The 23,489-nt window shown below is 39.7% G+C and overlaps 4 protein-coding genes and 1 long non-coding RNA gene across 9 annotated transcripts; 2 read left to right on the top strand and 3 right to left on the bottom strand.

The window, feature by feature from the left end:
- Positions 1 to 78: 78 nt before the first annotated feature.
- LOC105685059 (uncharacterized protein ZK1073.1) lies at positions 79 to 8,020 on the bottom strand. 2 transcript variants are annotated; one of them, XM_012398874.3, is made up of 10 exons: positions 7,720 to 8,020; positions 4,285 to 4,335; positions 4,141 to 4,204; positions 2,893 to 3,010; positions 2,592 to 2,802; positions 2,287 to 2,361; positions 2,182 to 2,193; positions 1,903 to 2,018; positions 1,647 to 1,809; positions 79 to 1,565 (listed from the first exon to the last, which is right to left on the bottom strand). In XM_012398874.3, exons 1-10 carry the CDS (start codon positions 7,747 to 7,749, stop codon positions 1,332 to 1,334), a joined length of 1,074 nt encoding a protein of 357 aa, XP_012254297.2. In that variant the 5' UTR covers positions 7,750 to 8,020; the 3' UTR covers positions 79 to 1,331. The 2 variants fall into 2 exon arrangements, with proteins under 2 accessions (XP_012254297.2, XP_012254298.2); XM_012398875.3 differs by lacking the exon at positions 2,182 to 2,193.
- A 362-nt stretch (positions 8,021 to 8,382) lies between these two features.
- On the bottom strand, positions 8,383 to 13,228 carry LOC125500210. Its single transcript, XR_007277450.1, has 3 exons — positions 13,094 to 13,228; positions 10,596 to 11,861; positions 8,383 to 9,632 (listed from the first exon to the last, which is right to left on the bottom strand). It is a non-coding gene; the product is annotated as an uncharacterized LOC125500210 (long non-coding RNA).
- Positions 13,229 to 14,264: 1,036 nt separating this feature from the next.
- LOC105685033 (uncharacterized abhydrolase domain-containing protein DDB_G0269086-like) lies at positions 14,265 to 16,349 on the top strand. Its single transcript, XM_048652071.1, has 6 exons — positions 14,265 to 14,399; positions 14,680 to 14,884; positions 14,960 to 15,101; positions 15,324 to 15,517; positions 15,590 to 15,732; positions 15,855 to 16,349. Exons 2-6 carry the CDS (start codon positions 14,693 to 14,695, stop codon positions 16,021 to 16,023), a joined length of 840 nt encoding a protein of 279 aa, XP_048508028.1. The 5' UTR covers positions 14,265 to 14,399; positions 14,680 to 14,692; the 3' UTR covers positions 16,024 to 16,349.
- Positions 16,350 to 16,876: 527 nt separating this feature from the next.
- On the top strand, positions 16,877 to 20,290 carry LOC105685044 (uncharacterized protein C11D3.03c). Of its 4 annotated transcripts, none has more exons than XM_012398848.3 (7): positions 16,877 to 17,071; positions 17,821 to 18,085; positions 18,216 to 18,270; positions 19,272 to 19,424; positions 19,510 to 19,667; positions 19,747 to 19,852; positions 20,088 to 20,290. In XM_012398848.3, the coding sequence occupies exons 2-7, from the start codon at positions 17,831 to 17,833 to the stop codon at positions 20,174 to 20,176; spliced, it is 816 nt and encodes a 271-aa protein (XP_012254271.2). In that variant the 5' UTR covers positions 16,877 to 17,071; positions 17,821 to 17,830; the 3' UTR covers positions 20,177 to 20,290. The 4 variants fall into 4 exon arrangements, with proteins under 4 accessions (XP_012254271.2, XP_012254270.2, XP_048506169.1 ...); XM_012398847.3 differs by having other exon boundaries at positions 16,877 to 17,191; XM_048650212.1 differs by lacking the exon at positions 16,877 to 17,071 and adding an exon at positions 17,199 to 17,709.
- On the bottom strand, positions 20,211 to 23,024 carry LOC125499918. The gene is made up of 6 exons (XM_048650144.1): positions 22,436 to 23,024; positions 22,139 to 22,341; positions 21,887 to 22,058; positions 21,637 to 21,811; positions 20,656 to 21,544; positions 20,211 to 20,492 (listed from the first exon to the last, which is right to left on the bottom strand). The coding sequence occupies exons 1-6, from the start codon at positions 22,506 to 22,508 to the stop codon at positions 20,352 to 20,354; spliced, it is 1,653 nt and encodes a 550-aa protein (XP_048506101.1). The 5' UTR covers positions 22,509 to 23,024; the 3' UTR covers positions 20,211 to 20,351.
- Positions 23,025 to 23,489: the final 465 nt, after the last annotated feature.

The following is a 23,489-nucleotide window of genomic DNA, read 5'->3' as shown; positions in this document are numbered from 1 at the left end:
GTGAACAATTTTTATAGATAGTTTACTCTTCGTAGATGTGGGCATTTAATATCTTCTTTTTTTTTATGTACTATTTTATATTTTTGAGAAAATTTATTTGCATGTGATTATTAGTATAGTGTGCATACAATTTGGTAAATGAGTAAATTATATAATTTGTGAATAATCATCATCGGTATCAACTACAAGGAAAAGATATAACCTTATGAATAGTGATAAAACAATCTGATCAGAAATGTAATGTCATTTATATTTATGTATTTTAATGTGCAATTAATAAATACTGCATGGCGTCATTATCGTCCTATTTCATGCCTCTATTCTTACTGCGTCAGTGGTCTGAAATACATATTTGGTTCAACAATGTGAATATGAAGTATTTTACTGGAGTGTCAAGAATGAAAAACTTGGGAATGAAATCGAATCAGCGAACCAAATTGATCAGTATAATATGGATTTTATTTTACATGAAAAAATTACTCTCAAATCAATTAATGTTAATAACATCTAACAATGCACGATATAAAGTTTGTCATATATCTATAATATATAATTCATCTGACAATTATTTCATTCAAATATATCAACGTTATATCAACTCTTTTACTCTACATACTACCTTTATTCAGATTTTCAAGATGGTTCAAAAACTTCGTGGTAACGACAGCCCAGAATTTCCTTACATACTTCGAAATCGACAAGTTAGATAACACAATAAATTACATATATTATATCGAATACACGTATGATCTGCAAAGTCTCATAGATTGAATACGAGCTTGTATCCATATCGTATTATCTACGGATGAATTACTCACGTCTTGTAGGAATTTCTAATCTAACATTCATTATAATTCGGAATGAATTCTTTCTAATTCAGCGTATATATGAATGAAAATACTCATGTAAACAAACAAAGACGTCCTCGGAATACCTCAAGTCGTACGTACGTTCACGTATGACCCAACTGATTATCATATCTTAGGCAAGTGTAAAACGATTCATGCTACCATACTACATGGTTTTGAAGAGGTAGGATTTTTGGACAATTCATGATAACTATCAGACATTTTTTTTTTCGATTTTACCAAATCATGAATTACGGATAATAGCATAGATATGTTATATCTTTTATTTGATGATAATTTCGGTGACTAATTATTTATCAGAGAAAAAATTAATACACCTCAATTGGAAATGAACTGATAAATTACATCGATGAAAATTGAAACTGCTACGGTATTAATGTACAGCTCGAAATATTCATCTCTGAATGCTAATAGGTACCTAAAATTGTGTTCACAAATAATTAACGGTAATCATTGTCGGTTTCAGTTGACCGGAGAATGAGAAGAGGGTTCGGGAATGGTAATTGATAGACGCCGAATGTTTGGTTTATCGTATTCCTCCATCGACATTCCCCTGGAGAGTCTTCGGGGTCTACCGTCGCTGTCAAACGAACTTCCGCTGAAGGTACGCTGACGATCAACACCCGGCATTGTAACGGATGTCAGAATACCTTGACCTTTGCAAAAGAGTAGAATACTCTGAGCGACTTTGACTGGCTGAAATTTTAACGAGAAACGGTACATTGAAATTTAGTATCCAATTGCCCGATTTTTCAAGTGAATTAACAAAACGCTCACCGCGTCCAAAAGCACATCTCCTGCGCGTTCAACTTTCAACAAAGTCGCCTTGTTTTTGTCCAACTCACGGAATAACTTCTCGACAACGCTTGCGTACGGACTGAGCATTCCGGTAATGAGGATTATATCCGTTTTGCAATTTTTCAGTGAAATATCTTTTCGCCTGTATGCGGCATACAAATTTCGACGAGATTAACTAGGATATTAGTTTTCGACAAGCTTATAGAAATCAGTTAGAGTTGTCTGCGAAACTCACGTGAGAAAGGCGTTGACGTACTGCTTGATATTTCGGGAATTGAGGGTGCCTCGAATCCTCTCAAGAAACTCAGCCAGAACTTTTTCCTTATCTGGATTAGCTGCGCTCACCAATTGCTGTTCGAAATTGAAAACAGAAGAAAACACCGTAGAAAAAAAACTGCCATTAAATAATCGAAATATTGAGAAAGTAATCGATCAAAATGCGCTTTGCAAAAACTTTCATCTTTATGATTCGATATGTAAAGTGAAGGGATAATGATTACATTAAGTGGAATACCTCGTTTATCATCTGCAGCGAGGGATGAGAAATATTTTGAAGTAAAATTATTAAAAAAAATTTCAGCGTTTCATTCCTCATATTAAAACTACCTCGGATACTCACGTTACCGTACTTGTGATAAAGGAGAAATTCCTCCGCAGACTGGCTGACCTCCTCCTTGCCTCTCCAGCTGAGAAACTGAAAGAATTAATCATCCCTCATATCCCATTTTTTTCTCAATCGCAGACCTTTACCGACGAAAGAGAAAAAATAAGAAGCACAAACAGCTGTGCAAAAAAGTCGAGTTCACCGGCTAACCGATGGAATCTCTATAAGGTCAAGAGGCTCGATACATTTGGGAACATCGATCATTTTTCTACATCCTTCCGGCGATTTGACGGTGCTTTATATACGTTATCGCAGCTCACCTTATTTTTAAAATTATCAAGAACGGTAGCCGCACTACCCGTACAGTTGATAAGGATGAGACCTAAAACTCTGGAAGGATTCGCGAGAGCGAATCGCGCCAAAACATTCGCTCCAGCTCCTTCTCCAAGACCAACGACGTAGCGTACGTGTAGAAAATCCAGGACGGTGACAAGGTCTTCGCCTAAAACCTGGAGGGTTGGAAACTGGAATCTGATGGTGCGAGAAATGAAAAGAAATAAAAATCAATTTATTTGAACCCCTATTATGTAACGGATACTTTTTTGCATGTGCAGCACCTACCCATCGGGAAGGTTCGGAGCGTTGTCACTGTGCCCGGGTACGTCGATGTGGATGAAGATTGAACGCTCTTTGATTTCAGACATACACGGGTGATTTACGAAATCGTGGAACGAGGTGTCTGTGATCAGAAAATTGAGATCCCTTTTATTCAGGGATAAAGCAAATCAACGAATGGGAGGGTTTATCCTTGGCGTTTCCCTTATTTTCTCCGTACGGAACAAACGACGTTTGATAACCCGAGAATATCGCTTCGTATTTCTTAAGCGAATCACATTTCGTGGATCACTACAGATGAAACCATGAGCTGCTCCAATTTTCAAAATTTTTTATGATCTTCGCTGATTGTTTTCCATTTCATTTATTGTAAAACACTTGCCCCGAAAAATTCTTAAAAATTCAACGAAAGTAGCGTGAACAGATTTTAAGAATCATCAAGAATATGTCTCCAATTCCTTCACTAATTTCAAGTATTTTGAAAAAAAATAAATAACGAACCGTTCGATTAAAAACATGAAAAATCATCCGTACGAATGAAATATTGTTCCAGTTGATTGATTTCCCTAAAAATACCCAGTGTGAAAAAAATCCACTTCCGTGCATAACATCCGACCCCCCGCACCTCTCCAAAAGTATCGTAAAACTTTTGCCAGAATCATTTTATCGCGTATACGATAATGGAAAAGAAAATCGCATCGACATTCCCGTTGAGCGAATCCTTTGTTGCGTACAAGACACGAATTTCATCTCGCTGCGAATAATAATAATAACAAGGGCGCATGTACCGCGGTACAACTCATCCTCTCTCCTCCTAGAAACTCATATTATGATATATAGCAAGTCGCCGCAAGTTTTCGTTTTTCCCGAGGTTCAAGGCAAGTGCTGCGCTGGCTCTACTTGAGACGGGTTTGAATGAGGGGTGCAAGGTACTTACAAGCGAACCAGCTATACGTGTATCCAAAGATCTTTTCCCTCCCTCACTTACCCCCGCGCCCTTCACTCGGCTGAATACATTTGCGCTCCCTTCTTAAATGAAAAGGCTGCACAAGGCCGCGGAATTTTATACCTACAGTATAAGTTCAACGACCTAAACCTGCACCCGGGGCAGCAAACAATTCTCCATCGTAGAAAACCGACTATTATACTTTTTTCTTTTATCTGTCTTTTATTTTTAGCTCGGTATCATTTTACGTGAAAATAGTCTGGCTTAAATGTGAGCAGAGAGAAAGAAAAGTGTAATAAGAAACTTACGATTGCATCCAAGATCGTGGACCGTTAGAAAAATGGCGCGTTTCTCTTGCTGCGTAAGATCCCCCTAGAAATATCGTACGCATTGAATTTGATATCGGTAAATTTTCAAATCGTTTAAACGATGATTATCTTTTTCTCAAATACCTGTACGTATACGTAGAGGTCACCGCTCCTTTCCGTGTTGACGACATATTTCTTAAAATATTGAACAAAAAATACCACATAACACGATAGAATATTATAGTTTTTATTCAGTTTAAATGATCGCTTGTAAATGAGAATAAAGGAAATAATGATGATCAATGGGAAATCGAAACGCCAGGGTACCGTACGTGGTCACCGTTATACGGCTTCGATTCCCCAAAAGGGAATATAGCGAAGGGCGCTTTTCTACACGCTAAAAGATTGGATGAAAAGACCGAAGCGAGAAATCTGGAGCGAAATAGAAAAGAGTAAAACTGAAATAAAGTAAAATCAGACCGCATTCTTCTTTATTTCCTTTGCTCTGGTTTGGCCGAGAGGTTCAAAAGGAAACAAAAAATACTTTAATCAACCTAGTAGCCCAAACCGTTCCTTTATCATCCACGTCACGTTTTACCAAGTAGACTCGACCCAAGATGTATGTAGCTACGTTAAAAACATGATCGTTCTTAATTAGAACTTAAATTGCAACGTACCAGCGTACGGTAAACAAACTGTGTACGTGTATGTATGGATAAAAAAATGGTACAACTACCTAAAATTATATGCAAATTGCTTTATAAGTGCCGTATCAGTTACAAAATACATGTTGGTGTGTATACGTATATTTGTTTCAGCGGTGCGGTGCAGGTTGCAAGTTCTTATTCAAATTTTTCACATGTACTTCGATTGATGTACTTTTTACAGCCTTACTTTTTTTATTGTTCCTTATTTCATGAAATTCTAAAATATTTTCAAAGATTTGCAAAATTGAAATAATTTTTTCTCAGATATCACTTTGCGTGTGGCGAACGAATCATGTTATCGTTTGGCTCATGAAATAGCTACGTGCCAAATTTGGGAAAATCATGGAAGCCACATTGTGCGCATGTACCCTTTTTTCACGTTTTCAACCCTCCGTTTTTAGAGCTGAAAATAAAATGAAATGAGTACGTAGACGAAAATTGTAAAATGGTGACTTTCGATCGATCGCAGTTGTGTACTGCTAATTAATCTTCGGACTAATTCGTATGAGGAATGAAAATAGAAAAAATTAGATATTTACTTGACGATTTATAATTCGTCACATATTAGCACGGTTTGCAGCATATGTATGGAAGCGGAGAAATTTCTTATTCCAATAATCTATACCTGAACAGGTGAATAATACAAACGGTATACATGTGAGGCTGACGTACTTGTATCGATTTCCGAAGCCTCCGTAAGAATTCCATTTTTTCTCCCAACTAACTATAGGTACATATTAAGCTGTGCTTTTTTCTTTCTTTGTCTAATTCAATTTTACACGGCTCTGCAATTTTCCCTAATTTAAACTCATCTCAAGCCAAAATTCAACTCCGCGATACCCAGAACTAATTTTAATTAATTTAAAATTACTGCATTAGGAAAAGTATATCGATGTAGAAGATAAGCAAGAAAAAAGACTCAATAGACTTTACTCTCTAGATTATAAATGTCCGGGATTATAACGGAAACGAGAATTTTACTAAAAACGTTACAGTCTAATTTACTCGCTAAATCTATAACAGAGTCGAGGGACGAATCAGAGTATGAATAAATAAGCGTAAAAAATTTCTCCAAATTCGGTAAACGTGTCACTACATATCAATACTCACACAATGAGATCCGACTCTCACGTTACTTTCGTTATAAAATCCGAGCCTTCCATTCGCTCTCCATATTTTATATTTCGCATAATATTCTTCGCGTTATGATATTCGTGTTCCATGTAAAAAAAAACCTTGAACATTTTTTTATCTTTTATTACACAAAAATTTTCACCCGCGCTATAGATATACATACATTCATATTCATTGAGGTTTATTTTTTACATCATGAGAACGCTATACGGGGGCTTCTGATATATTGTGGTTTTTGCGCGCGGCTAACGCCCGTACAAGGATTTATTCTACAGAGGCGTTACACCCGCGTCAGAAATTTGACAATGAAGGATTCGCGGCCGTTCCTACCGATCTATCGCTGAATTCGATAGAAAAGAAAGAAAGAATAAAATTGGAGGGTGTGGATTAGATTTGGTTAACAAACGTCGGTCGGATTCACCCCTTCAATTTTTTATACATGCTAAATTGATCGAATCGGTCAGCATGGATCACGCAAGACGTAAGGTGACTTACTTATATTCTCTCTGTATTTAATATCGTGTATCTAGTTTTTTTTTTTATTTTGTTGCTTTCGAGAACGACGCGATTTCTAATGAAAAAGTATAGCGATTAATAAATTGGAGTTGGTGATTTTATTTTTGAATTCTCGAATAAAGGGCCAAATTTGTGTCTCAATTCGACGAGCCATCGTTTCATTGGTTCGATTGATATTTTATTTCTTGTCGATGGATCGAGAATGTTTTCATCCCCCAATCGAACAGAGGATGTAATTTCATCCCCGTGTGAAGAAAGAGTCTTCTGGTTAGAAACAGACAAAAGTAGACACCCTACATGTCCCGTACGTCTAGGATAACCGATCCTGTCGAACTAACTCGATAATCGAACCGATATGTACCTACACACATATTGACCAGCCTTCAACTTCGGGTATAACAGGTGTCACTATGTACGTATATAAATCCATTCTACATGAACGTACATGTGCTTAAGTACATACAATAGCCCGGAGTGAACGTGGGTACATACAAAATATTTGTTTAGGGTATATCGGAAGCCCGGAAGCGTGGAGAAGCCGCAAAACACACAATGTGCGCGAAGAACAAAACGGAAATTGTCACGGAAGATTCTGTACCGATATCGCGTCTACACGTCTCTCGAATAATACGTAGTAGATGAACATCCCTTATCAGCCGGTCGCGTCTACTCTCGATGTGGAAAATACCTTACCTTACAAATAACCGAGTTTGAGGACGCAGGGGGCGAAAATACATCACGTATACGTATACAGTGCGCGACATACATATATAGGTAATCGAACATCCCCTGTGGAGGCCCCTTGACGATAGGCAAAACGGGGAGCAGGACGGTGTTAATAACCGGGCAGATATGAAAGACGACGCGTGTTTTACGCCGATTCTCCATCGGTCGTTCCAATGCAAACGTACGTATGATCTCCGAGACGCGGTACGAGAGACGAAATTAATTATATGCGAGGGCATTACTGAAATCGGTACGGTACCCTATTTTGTGTAGGTAGAAATACGGCTCGCGGGAATTCCGTCTCAACTCTCCCGTCGAAGGATGATCGTTTATAAAGAATATTTACTTGAGTGAAACGATCTATGACAATGATCAATTCGAGAAAATGCTCGAGTTACAGATTTTTTTTTGAATATCTGATGACATGGTAACGATATTAAATGAAAATAAACTGGAAAACCAGCCGATGACGAGATGTGGAAATTTGTGAACGTACATGCAAATCCGTTTCCGTGATGTCACTCATGTTTTTTAAAACCTTGGTTGCACTTTCTGCGTATAATTTACAATATGCGGTAATGGCGAATAAAATATATCGTTAGTTTTTCGCGATATATTGTCGACGACGATACGTCTTATTCCAATTTATGGGACAGTTAATATCGTAGAAAACTTTGCATGGAAATTGGCATCCGTATAAATGGTAGAAAAACTTTGTAATATCGATATCTGTCTAAGAACGCTATGAGAGAAGAACCGACGCGGTTCGCGACGAAAGCGGACTGCGTTTACGGAGCGAGTATTAGGGCACAGGGAACAACGCGTCGAAGCGCCGCGACGTCCGACGTCGCCCACGAATGCCACCCCCCGTGCCCTCGAATGTGTTACATGCATACAAACTACCTTCGGTAAAACAATGACCGAAGAAGCCACACTCGACGTATTGTACTGTGCATATTGTAGACCTGCTGTATGACGATATTCGCACAAGTATATTAAAAAAAAAAATAAGAAAAAATTCAACTCGTCAAACTGCGCGAGTCAGATGTATCGAAAAAAATGCTCCCGCTTCACCATTTATAATATGAGAATTATAAATCTGCATCACGCAGCCACATACATATTAGGGTGCGTAGAGAGATGAAATTCTTTTTCACTCGATGATTCTCCCAACCCTCTGACGCACCAAAGTTTACGACCTCTGTAACTCTAAGGTTACCTGAAGTCACAGCCTACGAAAAACTTCATAGGGGGTACCTTGAACGACTATTCGGGTTCTAACGTTCATTCCTTTTTAGTAAATTATTCAGATGTGAAAATTGTGGAAGATTTGCGATGGTTTGTTATAAAACGAATTTAAGTAAGTAACGGTTAATTTCATAGATTATTCTTTTCTTTTCTCAAAATTATAGACAATAAGAATTTTTACGAAGAAATTTGGTACTTTCGCCTTCATTCTTAGATAAAAATTGTTTGAGACAAAGCGCGCAATGCACTCGAATTGCGTACATTCTTCTGCAGCGTGTATGATAATAATGATAGCTCCGAAGATGTTGAATTGTTTGACCTGCGGTTAACAATCCCATTGACAACATTATTCTTGGCTCTAGATCCGCGCTATAAAGAGTAGATATTCGAATGTGTGATAACGCGCGAGGTTTTTCAATTCCTGCAGGTGGTGATGACGACGACAGGACGGTGTCGAAACAGAAACCTGTGAGGCGAGATGGGACGGGTGTCTCACTCACCGGAGATTAGAGAGCTGCGACGACGATCGCAGATGTAAAAATAGGGGAAATTATTACTTTTTTTCCATTTTCTAATTTCCCGTGAGTTAGCGAGGAATGAGACGAGCGAGCGAAAGTAGAATTTCGGGGGTGAATATCACGGAAATATTCTCACAGAGAGGATTATAATTTCGTCTTGATTGTTTAATCAAGAATTTAATTAACGCAGCGATATCTATGCCGCATCTATTACATTATTTCTGTAAACATACATGCGACTACATATAAGTCGAGGTATACGTATGTACCTACATGTAAGGGTATGTTTCCCGACGGATTATCGCGCAGGGTGCAACCGTAATTGGTGCCTCCCATAATTATTTTGCTCACATATCTAAGTGTGCATCTACAGGTACATACGTGTGCGTTGGATGAGCACGTAAACTTATTATTTTCATTATTATTGTCGTTATTAAAATTAACAAGTGTAACGGCACTGCAGACGAACTTCGCAAACACGCTGCAGCCGCCGTAGAGGGTATGCGTGATTCACCCAACTTTAAACGGTACGTACGAACCTAAAGCTGTGCTTTTGAAGACGATATTATTTCAATTTCGAATTCGCATCTCATCATTCCCCTCTCTCGATACGATAAGCTTAATTTGTTAGTGACGTACCGCGCTGCAACAGACAAAATAAGACGTGAAATGTTGGGAGGAATTTCGCTCTTACGATTAGTTTTTTCCCCGATCGTTTCTAATGGGTAACAGTCTTTCGGGCACTATTTTTTGATTCCAAGTCTCATCGTGAAGATCGGTACAAAAATCGTAAGAGTCTCTGCCGAAGAAAACATATTTTATGCAATTGAAAATTGAACAGTGGCTGAGTTTGGGAATTTGATTTGAAAAAAAAAAAAAAATCACGATGAGTTCTCGATACGAACGAAGGAACGAGTTGGATGTACCGGAAATACGCGTTGCAGGACGCAGCTGCTGGTTGTCATCGGGCGTAATTACCATAGCCCAATTAATTAGGCTCGCCTCCGACTCGATCAGAACAACCCGCCACCAAGGCTAACTCGCTTGATTAATTTATTTGCTCATATTTACACGGTAGTGAGAGTTCTAATGCGCACGCGGTTCAGCGACACCGTGACCCATATACAACGCGCCTTATTCTCATGTACATAAGGTGCAGGTGATTTCCACGTCACTTTATTTGTATGAAAAATAGAGAACGAATAAACAAAAACGCCAAAGACTGGTGAATGAATAACACTCTCTCATGTACCTATGTACATGTAGAAGGTTCGTTGGAAAAATTAAAATTTCAACCCTCGAATGGGCCGCTTTTAATTACTTCGTCAAAAGATAAATTTTGCGTTCCAGGGACGAAAAAATAGAAAAACATGAAAAATTTCATGTCTCCACTATAATTGTTCAAGAGTAACCGTTTCGCGTATGGGTCCAGTTTTTTTTTTCTTTTTTTTTCTCTGTACAAAGATCGTGAAGTTTTCGAAAGTAGTTAACAAGTTTCTCGAAAATCTCGTTACAAATTCGGCGGTTCTCGGAGTACATAATGTAGTCAAGTTTGCGATACTCATACATAAGCATTTGGATTCAAAGACGTTATGCAGTCGAATACCTCTTTGAAGCCGTAGCTGTCGGGGAGGAATTCGTGTGGTGTAGAACATTCTGAGAACTAGTCTTATCAGAGGGTAGTTTCTCTGATGTCGTTATGCGTAGATTCTACACTCGCTTCCTCCGTCGCATAAAATGGAGTACGGAGGTCGAGAAGCTTCCAAGGGATGAGGGAGACTTGAAAGTGTTCTTCGTCGGAGACACATTGTTCTCTGTTAAATTCTCGCTTTTCCAGTTTTTTTCGATAAGCAGCAACCTCTGTAATTCAAAACTGCGGTTCGTCTTATATACGGGGTTGAAAATTAAAATGCGAACGCCGGCTGCACCGCGCATTCGAAAACTCTTTGCATACGTGTGTCTAGAACGTACTAGATTTTTTTCAGGCTGATGAAACTTTTTTTTTCCATCCAACATTAAGGCGCGTGAGCCATTCTGAAAATTACACCAGAGCCACCTGTTATTGCGACAAAAATTTCCCATGGGCAAGAAAATTGCGCATCGATCCACCGGCTACGGTTACGATCGTACCTATACCCATACCATCCCATACTTCTAATGTAAGTTATGCTAACTTTTCAAACTGTATATTTTAACTAAAAGATAAATATGCAGACCTTTCGAACAGAAATTGAAGTTTAATTTACAAGAAGATACATAATTACTACGTGCTTCTTTCTGATCGAGCCCTTTTTTTGATTTTCCAATTGGTCGTTAAATCGACATTCCATGGGAACGCAATATCGCAGGGAAAATGTCAGAGAGGCATAACCAAAGTATTCAATTGATGACAGAGAAAATTAATCCACAAAAATACTGTCTGAATAAGATAGGCGATTTTCTCTGAACTTTTTTTTACTTTTTCAGGCTGCACAATAAATTAATGACTTTATCTTTTGTATGATATGATCGAAATGTTTGCAGTGCAACGTACGATTTTTACATGATCCATTTATTTCAATTTCACTCTTCGACTGAAAACATTTTACACGTTTGAAATTGAATTTTGAGGCACCTTGCGATCTCGAAGTATCGAAGACGATCGGTGATTTCCCGGAAGGGGATCGTTCTAAAAATATACCTGCGTACAACGTAAAATATGGGAGTAATTATTGCATTCAACGGAAGCGATACCGTAGTTAACTCAATACCAGCGAAGCTATAAATAGTTTATTGGATTAAATTGGTAGTTGATTGGCTCTAAGCGCGAGCGGCGCGATTCGGCTAAAACTTCCATGGCCTCTCATTGAATCCCCCGACGGCGAGTTGCACCCTGAAAAAAGTAAACGAATGTGGTTTTCGGTCAGATCTGTCGATAATAATTCTTTACTTGTTTTCACCGACGGCCAAGTTTCCAAGAGCGCACGGTGGTGCCCGCGCCAAAGGTTACAAGGGTAAGAATGAAAACAGAGAGACTGAAAACGAAAATAGAAAAACAATAACATCTCCGGCGCGCAAGTTCGACCTTAACTCACGTAGCCGACAATGAGTCAATGACAGACACGAGATCAACGAACCCTCGAGTAAGGTCAGAGGAATCCCCAAGAGCTGACTTTTCAAATTGGATTTCTCTAGAGAATTATTGTTTCGGCGTATACCGAGACTTATTTCCTCACAGGTCAGTTGATTTACCTCACGCCGATGGAATAAGCCGTAAGTACGTACACGTCCCCTTTTATCATACGTTTACTTATTTGTTTTGTCTTTTGACCCGTTCTATTTCATAAATTTTAAACTGCGAACACCTTATCTCTGTTCGCTAGACTGTTTAACGACGTATTTACAGACTGGCAAAAAAAGAGACAGAGGGAAAAAAATAAGAGAAATAAGGGTGAAACGTAAACGTGACTCGCGCTCAGACATATTTTTAGGTACCTATGTCAGATTTTTCTTTTATGCAAATTCTATAATTAAACGTCATGAGAAAAAGATCGTGGGTTACTTTCTGCGATTGTTCGTCAGTGAAATTATGGCAAAAACAAAAAACAATTGCTAAGAAAGCAAAAAATAACTGTCAGAAAAATGTCATTCTCTGAGTATTTTAACACTAAAATTCTTTTTCGCCCGTCACAACCCTCGCGATGCCGAAGGATAAGGTAAGCTTCTTCGGTCAATCCCTGGAATTCCGTTTCACGTCAAGTTTCTGTTCGTTTTACGTAAGTATATATATAATTTTTTTTCCCTACCAGCACGAAGACGAAGACGAGAACGTGTTCAAAATGTCAATCTTGAAACCTTTAATAAAATATTTGGAAGCGTTTACCTCAACTCGGCATAATCTGGCCCCCGATGAGTTCTTAAAGTCTATTTACGCTCCGACGGAATCAAAATCGGTAACTCCGTTGAACGGCGCTTGTAATTCTAGGCCAGCTTTCGATCCGGGGAAAAATATTCGCCACGATTTTCAGGTTAAATAAATTCTTTTCGCATTAAACAGATTGCAAAAATCGATCCTCTACACACGTTCTTACACATGTTGCTTGTATAATCTATGTGTAAACTCACCCATTTTCATGCATAAATCATTCCGTCGAGAGAAATCTTCTCACGTAGCTGCTTTATTTGCGATTTATCTATAGGTACCGCCACCCACCGCTCTTCAGAGACCCATAGTTCATCTCTTCTTCGAAATAATCCGCCTTCAACCCTTCATGGTGAACGTTATTCGCGAATTTTGCCGACGCAGGAACCGGCTGGGTCCGACCGATGTCTCCGCGCAGACCATCGGTGAGGACATTTTACCCCCTCCCCCAGAAAAAAGGATCCTCATTCGAGGCGCGAAAAAATCGAGCACAAGGCCAATATTTCGCGCTTAATGTCATTTTACAGTTATCGCTTACGTTTTGATTTACCGATCGTCCGCCGCACTGGTCAGCGACGTCGTCGACTGCCTGATGTCATTCGATGTATCAAAAATTTTGGCCCTTCTTTCCTTTCTACTGACTCAAGGGACCACCTCATGGTTTTACGTCGCCGGCTGCGAATTCTTCGACGTCGAATTTGTCGAGCAGAAAATTTTCGACCCATTCGTCAAGGCTTTACCAGTCCTTCAGGTACATACCCTGCAACCGAAGAAGCAACCTTGGAAACGAGAAACCATTTTTTAATTAACGCGGCCGTAACTGAACACTTTTCCCGAAGGAATACGAATATTTCTTTTTAGCGTTTCCCTTTATTTCAAGAGTCTGTTCGCGGGGCTACTGCAGCGAACGAAACAACGGAAGCCCGTGACTGAAAAGAAAAAAATCACAGTCCCAGTGGATCCGAACGTCCTGAGACGTCCGAAAAAGTTTCCCAAGCCTCCTGCCTGCACTCCAGAGGTCTGCGCATTTTTCACATTGCGATGAGGAAAAACTAAACGAGCGATTTCTGGGGTGTCCTACAGATAAGATCGAAAATCGTGGTACGACCGATTCCGAAAACGCTTTACAAACCGCCGAATATCGAATCAAAAATTGCTGCATTGCGAGAGGAAAATCGTGAGCGAGCAAATCGACGATTAGAAGACTCGAATATGAATGCTCCGGCCTGCTTTAAAAACGAAAAGAGTAAAAGATACGAAAAAGTTTTTAGAGAAATTGCCGAAGCGAGAGCGAAAGCCGGCTGCAGACTCACCGTTGCAAAAAAATATCCTACGTTCAAAGTAAACTGTTATCATTATTGTCTTGAATTCTAGGTGTAAGAAATGAGGATTTTCCATCAATTGTTGTTTCTCGTCTACGTAGAATGTACCGCCCGTCAAAAAAACGTTAACGACTATCCTGAGGGAAGAAGCGCGCATAGCAAGTGGCGAGGTTAAAGAAGTTGAAAAGTAAGTTTCTAAATAGCTCGGAGAATCCAATTAGTCCCGTTGAAGCCGGGAGGATTTAAAGCAAGGATTTAAAATAAGCTGCAAGTTTATTTTTCGTTCAGGAATCTTCATGTAATTACCTCAAACTGTCCGTACGGGTACAGTTATACCCACCGATATTTTTTTTTCTACACTCGCAGGATTCTGAATCAACAATACGCGCGAAAAATAAAAAAAACCAAAAAGTCTCGCCACAGTTACGAAACTTTCGTTATGTTTTATTCAACAAAGACTTTTCCAGGTTGAAGGAACTCATGAAGGGATCGTTCGATCCAGGGGAAGTTCAGAGACTGGAGGATGAAGTGAGGCAGTGCGAAAAAGAGGAAGCTTTACGAAAAATTGAGGAGAAACACCTGTCAGGTTTAATTAGTTACGAGGAATCACTTTTGGCGAAACGGCAGCTCATCGACGAGGCGAGGGAACAAGGAAACGCGGTTCGTTTAGAGGTACGTCGAGCATTAGGTATTGTAGGTTGAATCGGTCGTAAATAAAAAACGAGGAGTATCGCACCGTGAAAATAGAAGGAAGAACTGAACGCAAAACTGGAGAAATACAGGGTTGAAGAGGTAGAGAAACTCAAACGGATCGTCGAAAAATGTCACGACAACGAACGAGCAGTAAAACATTCCTACGCCTTGATGGTCGACGAGAAACGTCAGAAGGGTGAGAATTATTAGTTATTCTAGACAAGATTAGACCATATTTTTTAGAGTATAATATTTGTTCGCCCGGATATGAAACTTGTCCAAGGATTTTTGAATTTCTCGTTCGAGCATAGCCAAGCTTTTAGACCTCCGGAGCAAGACTTGAAATTAAAAAGACTAGCTCGAAATGTTGATTTCAGAGTAAATACCCCAACCTTTTTCTTTTTATGATTCCGTAAAGCTGCCGAGACAGCAGAGGAATCGCGTAGGATTAAACTGTATCTGATGAACCAGAAGGAGGAAGAATTACGACGAAAACTTCAGTTGATCAAGGAGATTAAAACACTTCAGGCTATTCAAGGGCTGCATACAAAGGAGTTCGATCCAACGGAAAAGAGCAAGCTAGGATTGATGTGCGAAATGTCTTTGGCAGAGGTCCGTTGAAGGTGATAACCGGTTAGGAAAATTTTTCATATTTCGTGGTCATCCGAGTCAACGATTTTGCAGTTGAAAGAGAAGTTGCTTCGCGCAAAAGAAAAATGGAGGGATGAATTAATCGCTCGAAAAGACGCGGTGAGGGAGCGTCGTCAGAGGCAAAAAGATCTCGTCGAAAGTGCGGAGAAAAGAATCAGCGAATACCGAGTCTTAAAGTTTGTGTTTTACGTTTCAAACGTCCGTAAAATTAACACCTGACATTGCCCAGTATTTTAATTAGAACTCCGAACGCTGAAATATCAAAGGAGGAAAAACTCATCGCACACGTCTTCTACAGACAGATCTCATCGCCTCCTGCGTCTGGCGAACATAATTCGAACATCGCGTTGCAAACACCGCAGATTCAGGCTCTTCGACGGAAACTCGAGGATCGCAGGATGCGGAGGCTCCAAACAACAAAATCATCGAGTAACAACCGTCCTCTTCAAGTCAAAGCTAACGATTAGCTCTGCGCAATAATGCTTTTCGTCGAAGTTTGATAGGTAAGAACGGATCACTTGGGACTCATGAGAACTTGGGCTGCATAAGATATGCGTGTACTTGTACGCCAGGGAGAAAATTATACAAACGGCTTTTTCTTACGACCATCGCGTCCATTGCGTGAAGGGCTTACAATTAGATCGAAATGTGATGTGCACCGATTGTATACCGCTAACGTGAATAATCGAGCGTTATTGTGTTGACATTGAACGTGAAATAAATTGGTCGAGATTATGGGATATTGAAATGGCATTAATAAAATAAATGGACTGCAGTCGGTCGTATCTTTTCATCGAACGTATGTATGTTCATAATATACAGCTCCGATTAATTCAATTCGAAGAAATGGACCGACCATTGCTGGTCGGCTGATTTTTTTTCTTTCGTCGCTAAAAAAGAGAAGAACGAGACAAGCTCCAGCAAATACCAACTGAAATAAAATACTTTCAGGATTATAACTGGAGTTTGAAAAAAATTTCAATCAACGATTCAATTGAACCATCGATCGTGTTTTCAAAATCTACATTCGTTTTCAACGTCATACTGTAATTTGATTCCGCCGAATGATTGACCGATTGATTGACTGATTGAACGTAATTAAGGCTGGTGAATAATCGTTGCTATTCCCGTTCGCAATGAGTCTCGGCTCGGTTCCACTTCGCTCCGTCGCGTATATTCTCCGTACAAGCGGAAGGCTGCCTATCTAAACGCAAAGCCTACGTGCGATAGAAACATAATGCTTACATGATAGCGCGAAATGAGGACCGTTCCGATACCTTTTCATCTGCTGCGTCATATTGAAGTTCGAACTGTCACGAGGCTATCTGGCTTTCCAGTCGACTTGCTTAGACCCAAGGAGAGGCTAGCATTATCTGACAACTTTCATAAAAATCTGTATACTCACCACGTGCTTCGAAGTTACATATATAAAGAAGTCACATTGCATCATAAGCCGAACAGTATCGAACGGTTGGGCATTGGAGAGGTTTAACATTCGTATTTTTCACCACATCCGTAAGTGCGTTGTTACGTAAGGTCGTTGTCAGTGACGTCGCGAGTTGTTCCATTGAAGATACAATTTTAAATCTCACGAGGATTGGTTCCTGTGTTCTAGAGGCAATCGTTGAGTGTCGGGTAAAGTACATATATCGAACGGACGAATCTCTTCGATAATCTCAAACGATGACAGAAGCCTGGAAAGTCAAAGTATTTTGGGGGACTCGTGTCATACGTTTTTTTCCAACTCACACATGGAATAAATTTTGCACGAAGCGAAATCTCGAACGATCCAGAACCTGTACGAACAATCAGCGATAAGATCTGAAATCGCCGATTCGGGCACCCCGTTTGATACGTGATCCGAAAATATTTCGTTCGCCTTTTTCGCGACCTTGTAACATTTAGATAACATTGAATGTTTTCACAACGGGATGACATCTGGAATCGGAGTGGCAGAGCATTATCAGTCGATATACATATATGTACTTACCTCGCTGATTACAAGCCAGATAAAGCCGCCAGTCATTCGTCGCGTTTCGTTTTTATCCACCGTAACGATAAGCCGTACGCGGATTCATCATTTCTTTTTACTACAGTCAAGCAACGTAGAAATCTGTAGTTCATCGGTTAATAAACAATCGTATAGATATTGCGTAGGTTTACCACGTGTTGGCTTTGAAGTATGACAAGGTCTTCAGGATTTACTTCGATTTGTTCGAATTCATAAATTACTTGGTACCGATTATATATTTGTTATTTTTCAGCGACAAAAAAATGGCAGATCCGCCATGTCCGACCGGTTTGTGTCCCAAATTGAACAAACCACGAGAATTTCCCAAAAGACCGCCGATAGTTTGTTACGACAAACCCGAAGCGGTGCTGATAGATAGAACGGCGTACGACAAGGCGAGGCACGATGCTTTGCTGGGAGATATCGTAGAATCGTTAATTGTACACAAGAGATCAGCCAGAATCTGGAAGGTTCTGAAGGGTGATCTCTGCAGGATCACCGTCATCCAAGGTTCTCAAGTGAGGCTACGTGAGATTTATGAGAAAAAGCAACACGATTGACTTATTTGAGATTCGAATAAGTTACCCCAATTAAAAACCCAAAGAATCGTGTCAAAATTTGTTGTAAAATAGATTGAAATGATTTCAGGTGGGTGACGTTAATTTGTGGAACTTGCATAATCCTAAGGAGCGTTTCTACTCAGGTGAGTAAATGTTCTCAAGGAGATTGATTTGGGGAGTTGAAAAAAGCTGATCGGTTTCGACTGTTCATGTGTAGAAATACTTGTCATTTGATTGATACTGACTCGAAGTTTATAAATTAGCGAAATTCCGAATGAGTTGCTACCAGCTACTCCTATTCCAAACCAATCGAACAAAATTCCATCCTTTTAAAACATTTTTCTATTTGTAACTACGCAAATGATAAGCCCAATGGAAAGCCACTATGGTTATGACACACAAGTGATATTAACACGGAAATTCAAAACCGCTTTTACCAGAATCATTCGGAGAATAGCGATAAATATTTAATCATGCCAAATTCTTTTTTGCATTATACCGGGTGTCTGTTATTCCAAAACATTGACTAGTTCGTACCTCGATGAGGCTTCATTTTTTTTAACTAGAAACCTGAATTTTTTATTTTTCATTCCTTATTTTGTGTAAAAGAAAAAAACACTTTTTGTATAGTTGTTCATTTTTCCGTTTCAAAAAACATTAGCTTTAAAATAATCTTTGAATGTATCGTTCAAATACTCCTCAATCAATTTATTCAAAACTATATCGAGATAAAAGTACTTGTCGCGTTCTTAACTCGCATTTTGTTTTCCTTGATATTCGAGTATGTTTTTGAAAATGTGGCACCCTGTGCATTGATTAATTAATGCTTGAAATTAAGCTCATTATGTTGAGGATATGTCGGACTTTGACACTCGGTAAAACACAGACCACATCGGTTGAAGTAGCTCCCAGCTGCAAAAGCCTTCGATCTCATTAATAAATGAGGATGTGTGCGCTGTATGTAATCGCGGTAAAACAAAAACATTGCCATCACGCGGTTTGTTTGCAAATATTGGGAATATGAATATCAATTTACAAATCATGTTTTGGTAATTTAGAAAATGTTAGTCTCGCCGCACCCACATCATGAAAACGTTAATTTCCTACTAATTTTATAATTTCGACTAACTTCGAACAATTTTAGGAAAAACTAGACAACTTCACGCCGCTCACTTGACTACTTACGATAGGCTTTGGAGCAATTTGCCCTATTTGCGACCTATGGCAACGGTGATCGCCGATTCTCTATCCAGATACGGAATCGACGAGGACGGTGCCAGCGTACACGACGTCATCGGTGATTGACTATTTCTTTCAATTTTACTCCCCGCAATCCATTTTGAATGCGACGTAAAATTCCTTATACTCATTCGATTTTACAGGGACCAGATGCGATAATTACACGATTGAACTTATAACTGGTAAACCGACGACGGATTCTTGTCACAGTTATCTGACGCAGGCAGCGATAGAAGCAGGGCTTACGGAAGACGACGTTCACGATGTTTGGAATATTTTCATGTGCACCGGGTTCACGAAGGTGAGCGACAGCTTTATTACTGATACGCCATTCACGGGATCGCATTTTTGATTCAAGTTTTTTTTTTTTTTTTTTTTAGAACACCGGTCAGTATTTTTGCAAAGCGAGTCCAGCGAGAAAAGGAGATTACATCGAGTTCATTGCGGATATGGATTTGCTGGTCGGTCTCAGCGCTTGTCCTCAAGGTATGTTGAGTACAATGAATCCATCCATGCTGGGAGATTATACTGGACTATCGCATTTTTTAATGAAGTATAGTCTTCGCATATGTTATAATTATTTTCTGATGATGGAAGTAGGGTGTGATTACGAGGGCAAAGATTTTGATAAAGTCAACGACCTCGATAGGATACGTATGAATAATAATCGATCACTCGTGATATTAACGTTAATCAAAATTTCTTATCGTGAAAATTTTAGGAGACGTATCCCTACCTGTTGGCCAAGTTGTTCCTATCCAGATTTGCCACCCATTGGGAGTCGAGGTATTCCGGGCGAAGAAAAATTGATTGACTTTTTTTTGTACAAGAATTATGATTCGGAATTTCTTAATAATCTACAAGTTTGTAACCATCCATAATGGATTTGTGCTATGTAATAATATATCATTAGTAATGTGATGACTCGATTGTTATACTTTCAATTAATCACACTAAAAATACCAACCCCGATCCCGATTTCCTTTCAGTACATGTTAGGCCGATAGTCCGGTAACATGAAACTGTGGAAATCGTCCAATTTCGTCTGACGATATCCCGCCTTTTGCTCGATATTGCTCGGTCTTTTCGGAGTGAACCTTACTTTCTTCTTTTCAACCGGTCGTACCTGTAGTCAGAATACCGAAGATTACGATCATCATTCGTTGCGATCGATACACTCTCATGCTATTGCAATATACCGAGAATAAACGAACAGATTTCTGTCTGCCAAATTTTAATCCTCAACTCTCATTTTTAATGAAAAAGGAAATAACGTCAAATTTACTTACGTCATTCACCGCAAACGTCGAAGGACCGCTCTTTTTCTCGCAGTAATTTCGTTGAACGACGCCACCATCATTTGCCGTTTCATGTTGAGGAATGAAAAAACTACCTGGCGTCGCCACAATAGGCATGAAATTTCGCTTTGGTGCTGGAGTTTCCAACAGTTGGAGTTTTCGGTCCGACGTGACTTCAATTTTCGGAGTGCGATCCTCCTTCTCCAGGCCTGTCGCGACTACATTCTTCTTTTTTTTCTCAAAGAATCGCGATTTCACGGACTGAGATAACCTTGGAGATTTATTTAATTTTTTTGCACTTCTTGGCGGACACCTTCTCCTTGCTACTTTAGGGCAATCGGAGACAGATCGATCGTCGTCTTCTTCGCAGAAAAATTCCGGCGGATTGTGGAGCTCTAGAAACTCTTTGTTTTGAGATGAGAAAAACCCGCAGTTCTGTTCCGGGTTTTTTGTTTCGGTTGTATCACCTTTACGTGACACATTCGATCCGACGATGTTCGATAAATTTGGCTTGGATTCGATTTCATTTTGATCTTCCGTTGGCGGAAGACTTCGCATGTATTCCTCATACCACTTTTTGGCCTTCAACTTTTGAATTTCCTTCTTCAACACTTTCGAGTCGTCGCGAGTGGCCGCTGTTTCTATTTCAATTGCTGCCGGATTTTCCTCGGTTAATTCGCCAATGATTACGTCAGACTCCGGCTTAATAAAGGTTTCCTTCGGGCACGATATTCGACCCGTTTCTTTATCAATTTTTACCGGATACTCTACTTTAAGGAATGGCCGATCATCGGCTTGGCTGATTTGATCTTCTATTTCTTTTATCTCAGCTTCCAAAGCCATTCGATCGCGATGAGAACTTTCCAGAGCTTCGATTAGTCTGGAAAAAAAAATATTTTCATCCATTCCTTTCCACACTATATGTCTACACGAAAACAAGGGATGCATATTTTTTACGAGACATCGACACACCTTTGAATCTCCTCGCTATTGCTAAAGTCATCGCTGTTCAATTTGTCTAGTTCCATTGAAATTTTTTGCAATTTTTCAGCCAAGCAGCTGTTCTCAGAGTCAAGTTTTTCAATCTCCAAATCGAGCACTGCCATTTCGTCCGCAAGTCGCTTAGCCTCCGGATGTTCGGCGACCGCTTTTATACGGATGAATAGAAACGCTAAATTATTTGAAAAAGGAAAGGTGGATCAGGCACTTCTTAAATATCTACCCTTTTCCACGTCTTCGTCCGATTCCTGCGCAGCCATGAAACGGTACCGCCCTTTATCCAAGATGCGCGGATACTCGTTCAGAAATTCTACGCTATTGTTCGCGGCAACGCATTTCCTGACTTCGTCGCACGATCTGCTCTGTTCTTCCCAGACTTTCCAATGCAATTCATCCTGCCGAATTCAAACGCGAATTGAACATGTTTTACCGATGATGCATCTCACCGAGCACCGACTGCGGTCTTCTATCTTACCAGTTTTTTTTTTTCTTCCACGAGGATCGCCCGTCTTTTTTCGAGCACAGTTTTGGTGAACTCGTACGTTTCTTTCGAAACCTCGAGATCGACTCGGATAAACGCGAATTTTTCTAGATACGATTCATAAGTGGCTCGCAAAGACTCGTTTTGACTTTCGATACTCTTCAGATTCTCTTCGAGCGAATGAATTTCCGTTTCAACTGAAAAACCGGCGATCAAACAAACCGGAACAAATCGACGCTGTTAGTTATACATGAGTATGGGCTCGCCAATAACTTTCTCACTGATACTCACGAGTCCTTCTTTGTGTAATTTGGTCATTTTGCAGTTGAATAGCTCCCATACGTTCTTTGAAGTAATTACTCATTTTCACAACGTCGAGGTCGTACGAATTTCGTAACGCAGCTACCCTCTGTTTCTCGATTCTGTTTGTATTCAGCCCTACCAACGTGGTGAACTAAGAAACGGCAAAAAACGACGCTCGCATTCGAAGGTAAGAAAGAAAAAAAAAACTAACACTTGGTAGAAATTTTGATACTGCAACGAGGCTATTTCGTCGCACTGATAACGAAATGAATCCGGTAGAAAAATCGGCGTTACGCGATGCGTTTAAGGGGGTCACTTTGCACGTGATTGACATTGGTTAATGGCCGCTGTCAGAACGCGGTGATACTGTCACCCTTGTGGCGATGTCGGATTTGAGCGTTCATTCGTTAAACTATCATAATATCGCGGTGATGGCTCGTTCGTTTTTTCATTCTCTTCGTTGATTTTATCTCTTAGAAATATATTGCATGTATATAGGGCATGTTATCGTTAATGTATAATACGTTATTAAGTATGTCGCTCGATCCTTTCGCATATCCTCAAATCAGTGTACGTATATGTGTATACGCTTATAAATAGGTATAAATAAGAATTGCATATAATCATTTTTAACCTTGTCTTGCTCAATCCTTGGTCTCGACGTGATAACAAAACAATTTTCTTAAATTTTCCTCATATGCGGCGATGTAAAAAATCTACCGCACATTCATACCAGAGGTAATTATACGTCTGCCACGACGATATTAAAATAGATTTGCGACAGTCATCTTATGTGCATCAAATAATTACGGAATTATATTCCGACTGTACGTCACAAGTGTGTGTTCGTGAGTAAACCGTTCAACGATATTCAAGTACCAATTAATCAATAAGTTAATATCATTCATCATCCGATCAGAATGGCAGCATTATATATAAGCGCCGCACTCCATCGACTGCACAAACGGATTTTTCATGTGAGCGCATATCTTGAGCGGAAAGTGCGGTCGGCACGGGGACGGAGAATCGTGTCAGCTTCGCA

The sequence above is a fragment of the Athalia rosae genome, chromosome 1 (assembly GCF_917208135.1).
Source record: "Athalia rosae chromosome 1, iyAthRosa1.1, whole genome shotgun sequence".
Classification (NCBI taxonomy): Eukaryota; Metazoa; Arthropoda; class Insecta; order Hymenoptera; family Athaliidae; genus Athalia; species Athalia rosae.
Note: the sequence above shows the minus strand (reverse complement) of the source record. Positions and strands in the feature narration are given on the sequence as shown.

What these genes read in the sequence shown, in the direction of transcription:
- LOC105685044 (XM_048650203.1), top strand. An exon ending in CCGTCATCCAAGGTTCTCAA is followed by an intron (nt 18,086 to 18,215) that starts GTGAGGCTACGT and finishes AAATGATTTCAG; the next exon opens with GTGGGTGACGTTAATTTGTG. An exon ending in TCTCAGCGCTTGTCCTCAAG is followed by an intron (nt 19,853 to 20,087) that starts GTATGTTGAGTA and finishes TGAAAATTTTAG; the next exon opens with GAGACGTATCCCTACCTGTT.
- LOC105685059 (XM_012398874.3), bottom strand. Translation starts at nt 7,749, where the DNA reads ATGAGTGACATCACGGAAACGGATTTGCAT. An exon ending in TCACGGAAACGGATTTGCAT is followed by an intron (nt 4,336 to 7,719) that starts GTACGTTCACAA and finishes CAATATTTTAAG; the next exon opens with AAATATGTCGTCAACACGGA. An exon ending in GCTCCGAACCTTCCCGATGG is followed by an intron (nt 2,803 to 2,892) that starts GTAGGTGCTGCA and finishes TCGCACCATCAG; the next exon opens with ATTCCAGTTTCCAACCCTCC.
- LOC125499918 (XM_048650144.1), bottom strand. Translation starts at nt 22,508, where the DNA reads ATGAGTAATTACTTCAAAGAACGTATGGGAGCTATTCAACTGCAAAAT. An exon ending in AATTACACAAAGAAGGACTC is followed by an intron (nt 22,342 to 22,435) that starts GTGAGTATCAGT and finishes CCGGTTTTTCAG; the next exon opens with TTGAAACGGAAATTCATTCG. An exon ending in TGGAAGAAAAAAAAAAACTG is followed by an intron (nt 22,059 to 22,138) that starts GTAAGATAGAAG and finishes TGAATTCGGCAG; the next exon opens with GATGAATTGCATTGGAAAGT.
- LOC105685033 (XM_048652071.1), top strand. Translation starts at nt 14,693, where the DNA reads ATGAAGGGATCGTTCGATCCAGGGGAAGTTCAGAGACTGGAGGATGAA. An exon ending in GCGAAATGTCTTTGGCAGAG is followed by an intron (nt 15,518 to 15,589) that starts GTCCGTTGAAGG and finishes ACGATTTTGCAG; the next exon opens with TTGAAAGAGAAGTTGCTTCG. An exon ending in AGCGAATACCGAGTCTTAAA is followed by an intron (nt 15,733 to 15,854) that starts GTTTGTGTTTTA and finishes CGTCTTCTACAG; the next exon opens with ACAGATCTCATCGCCTCCTG.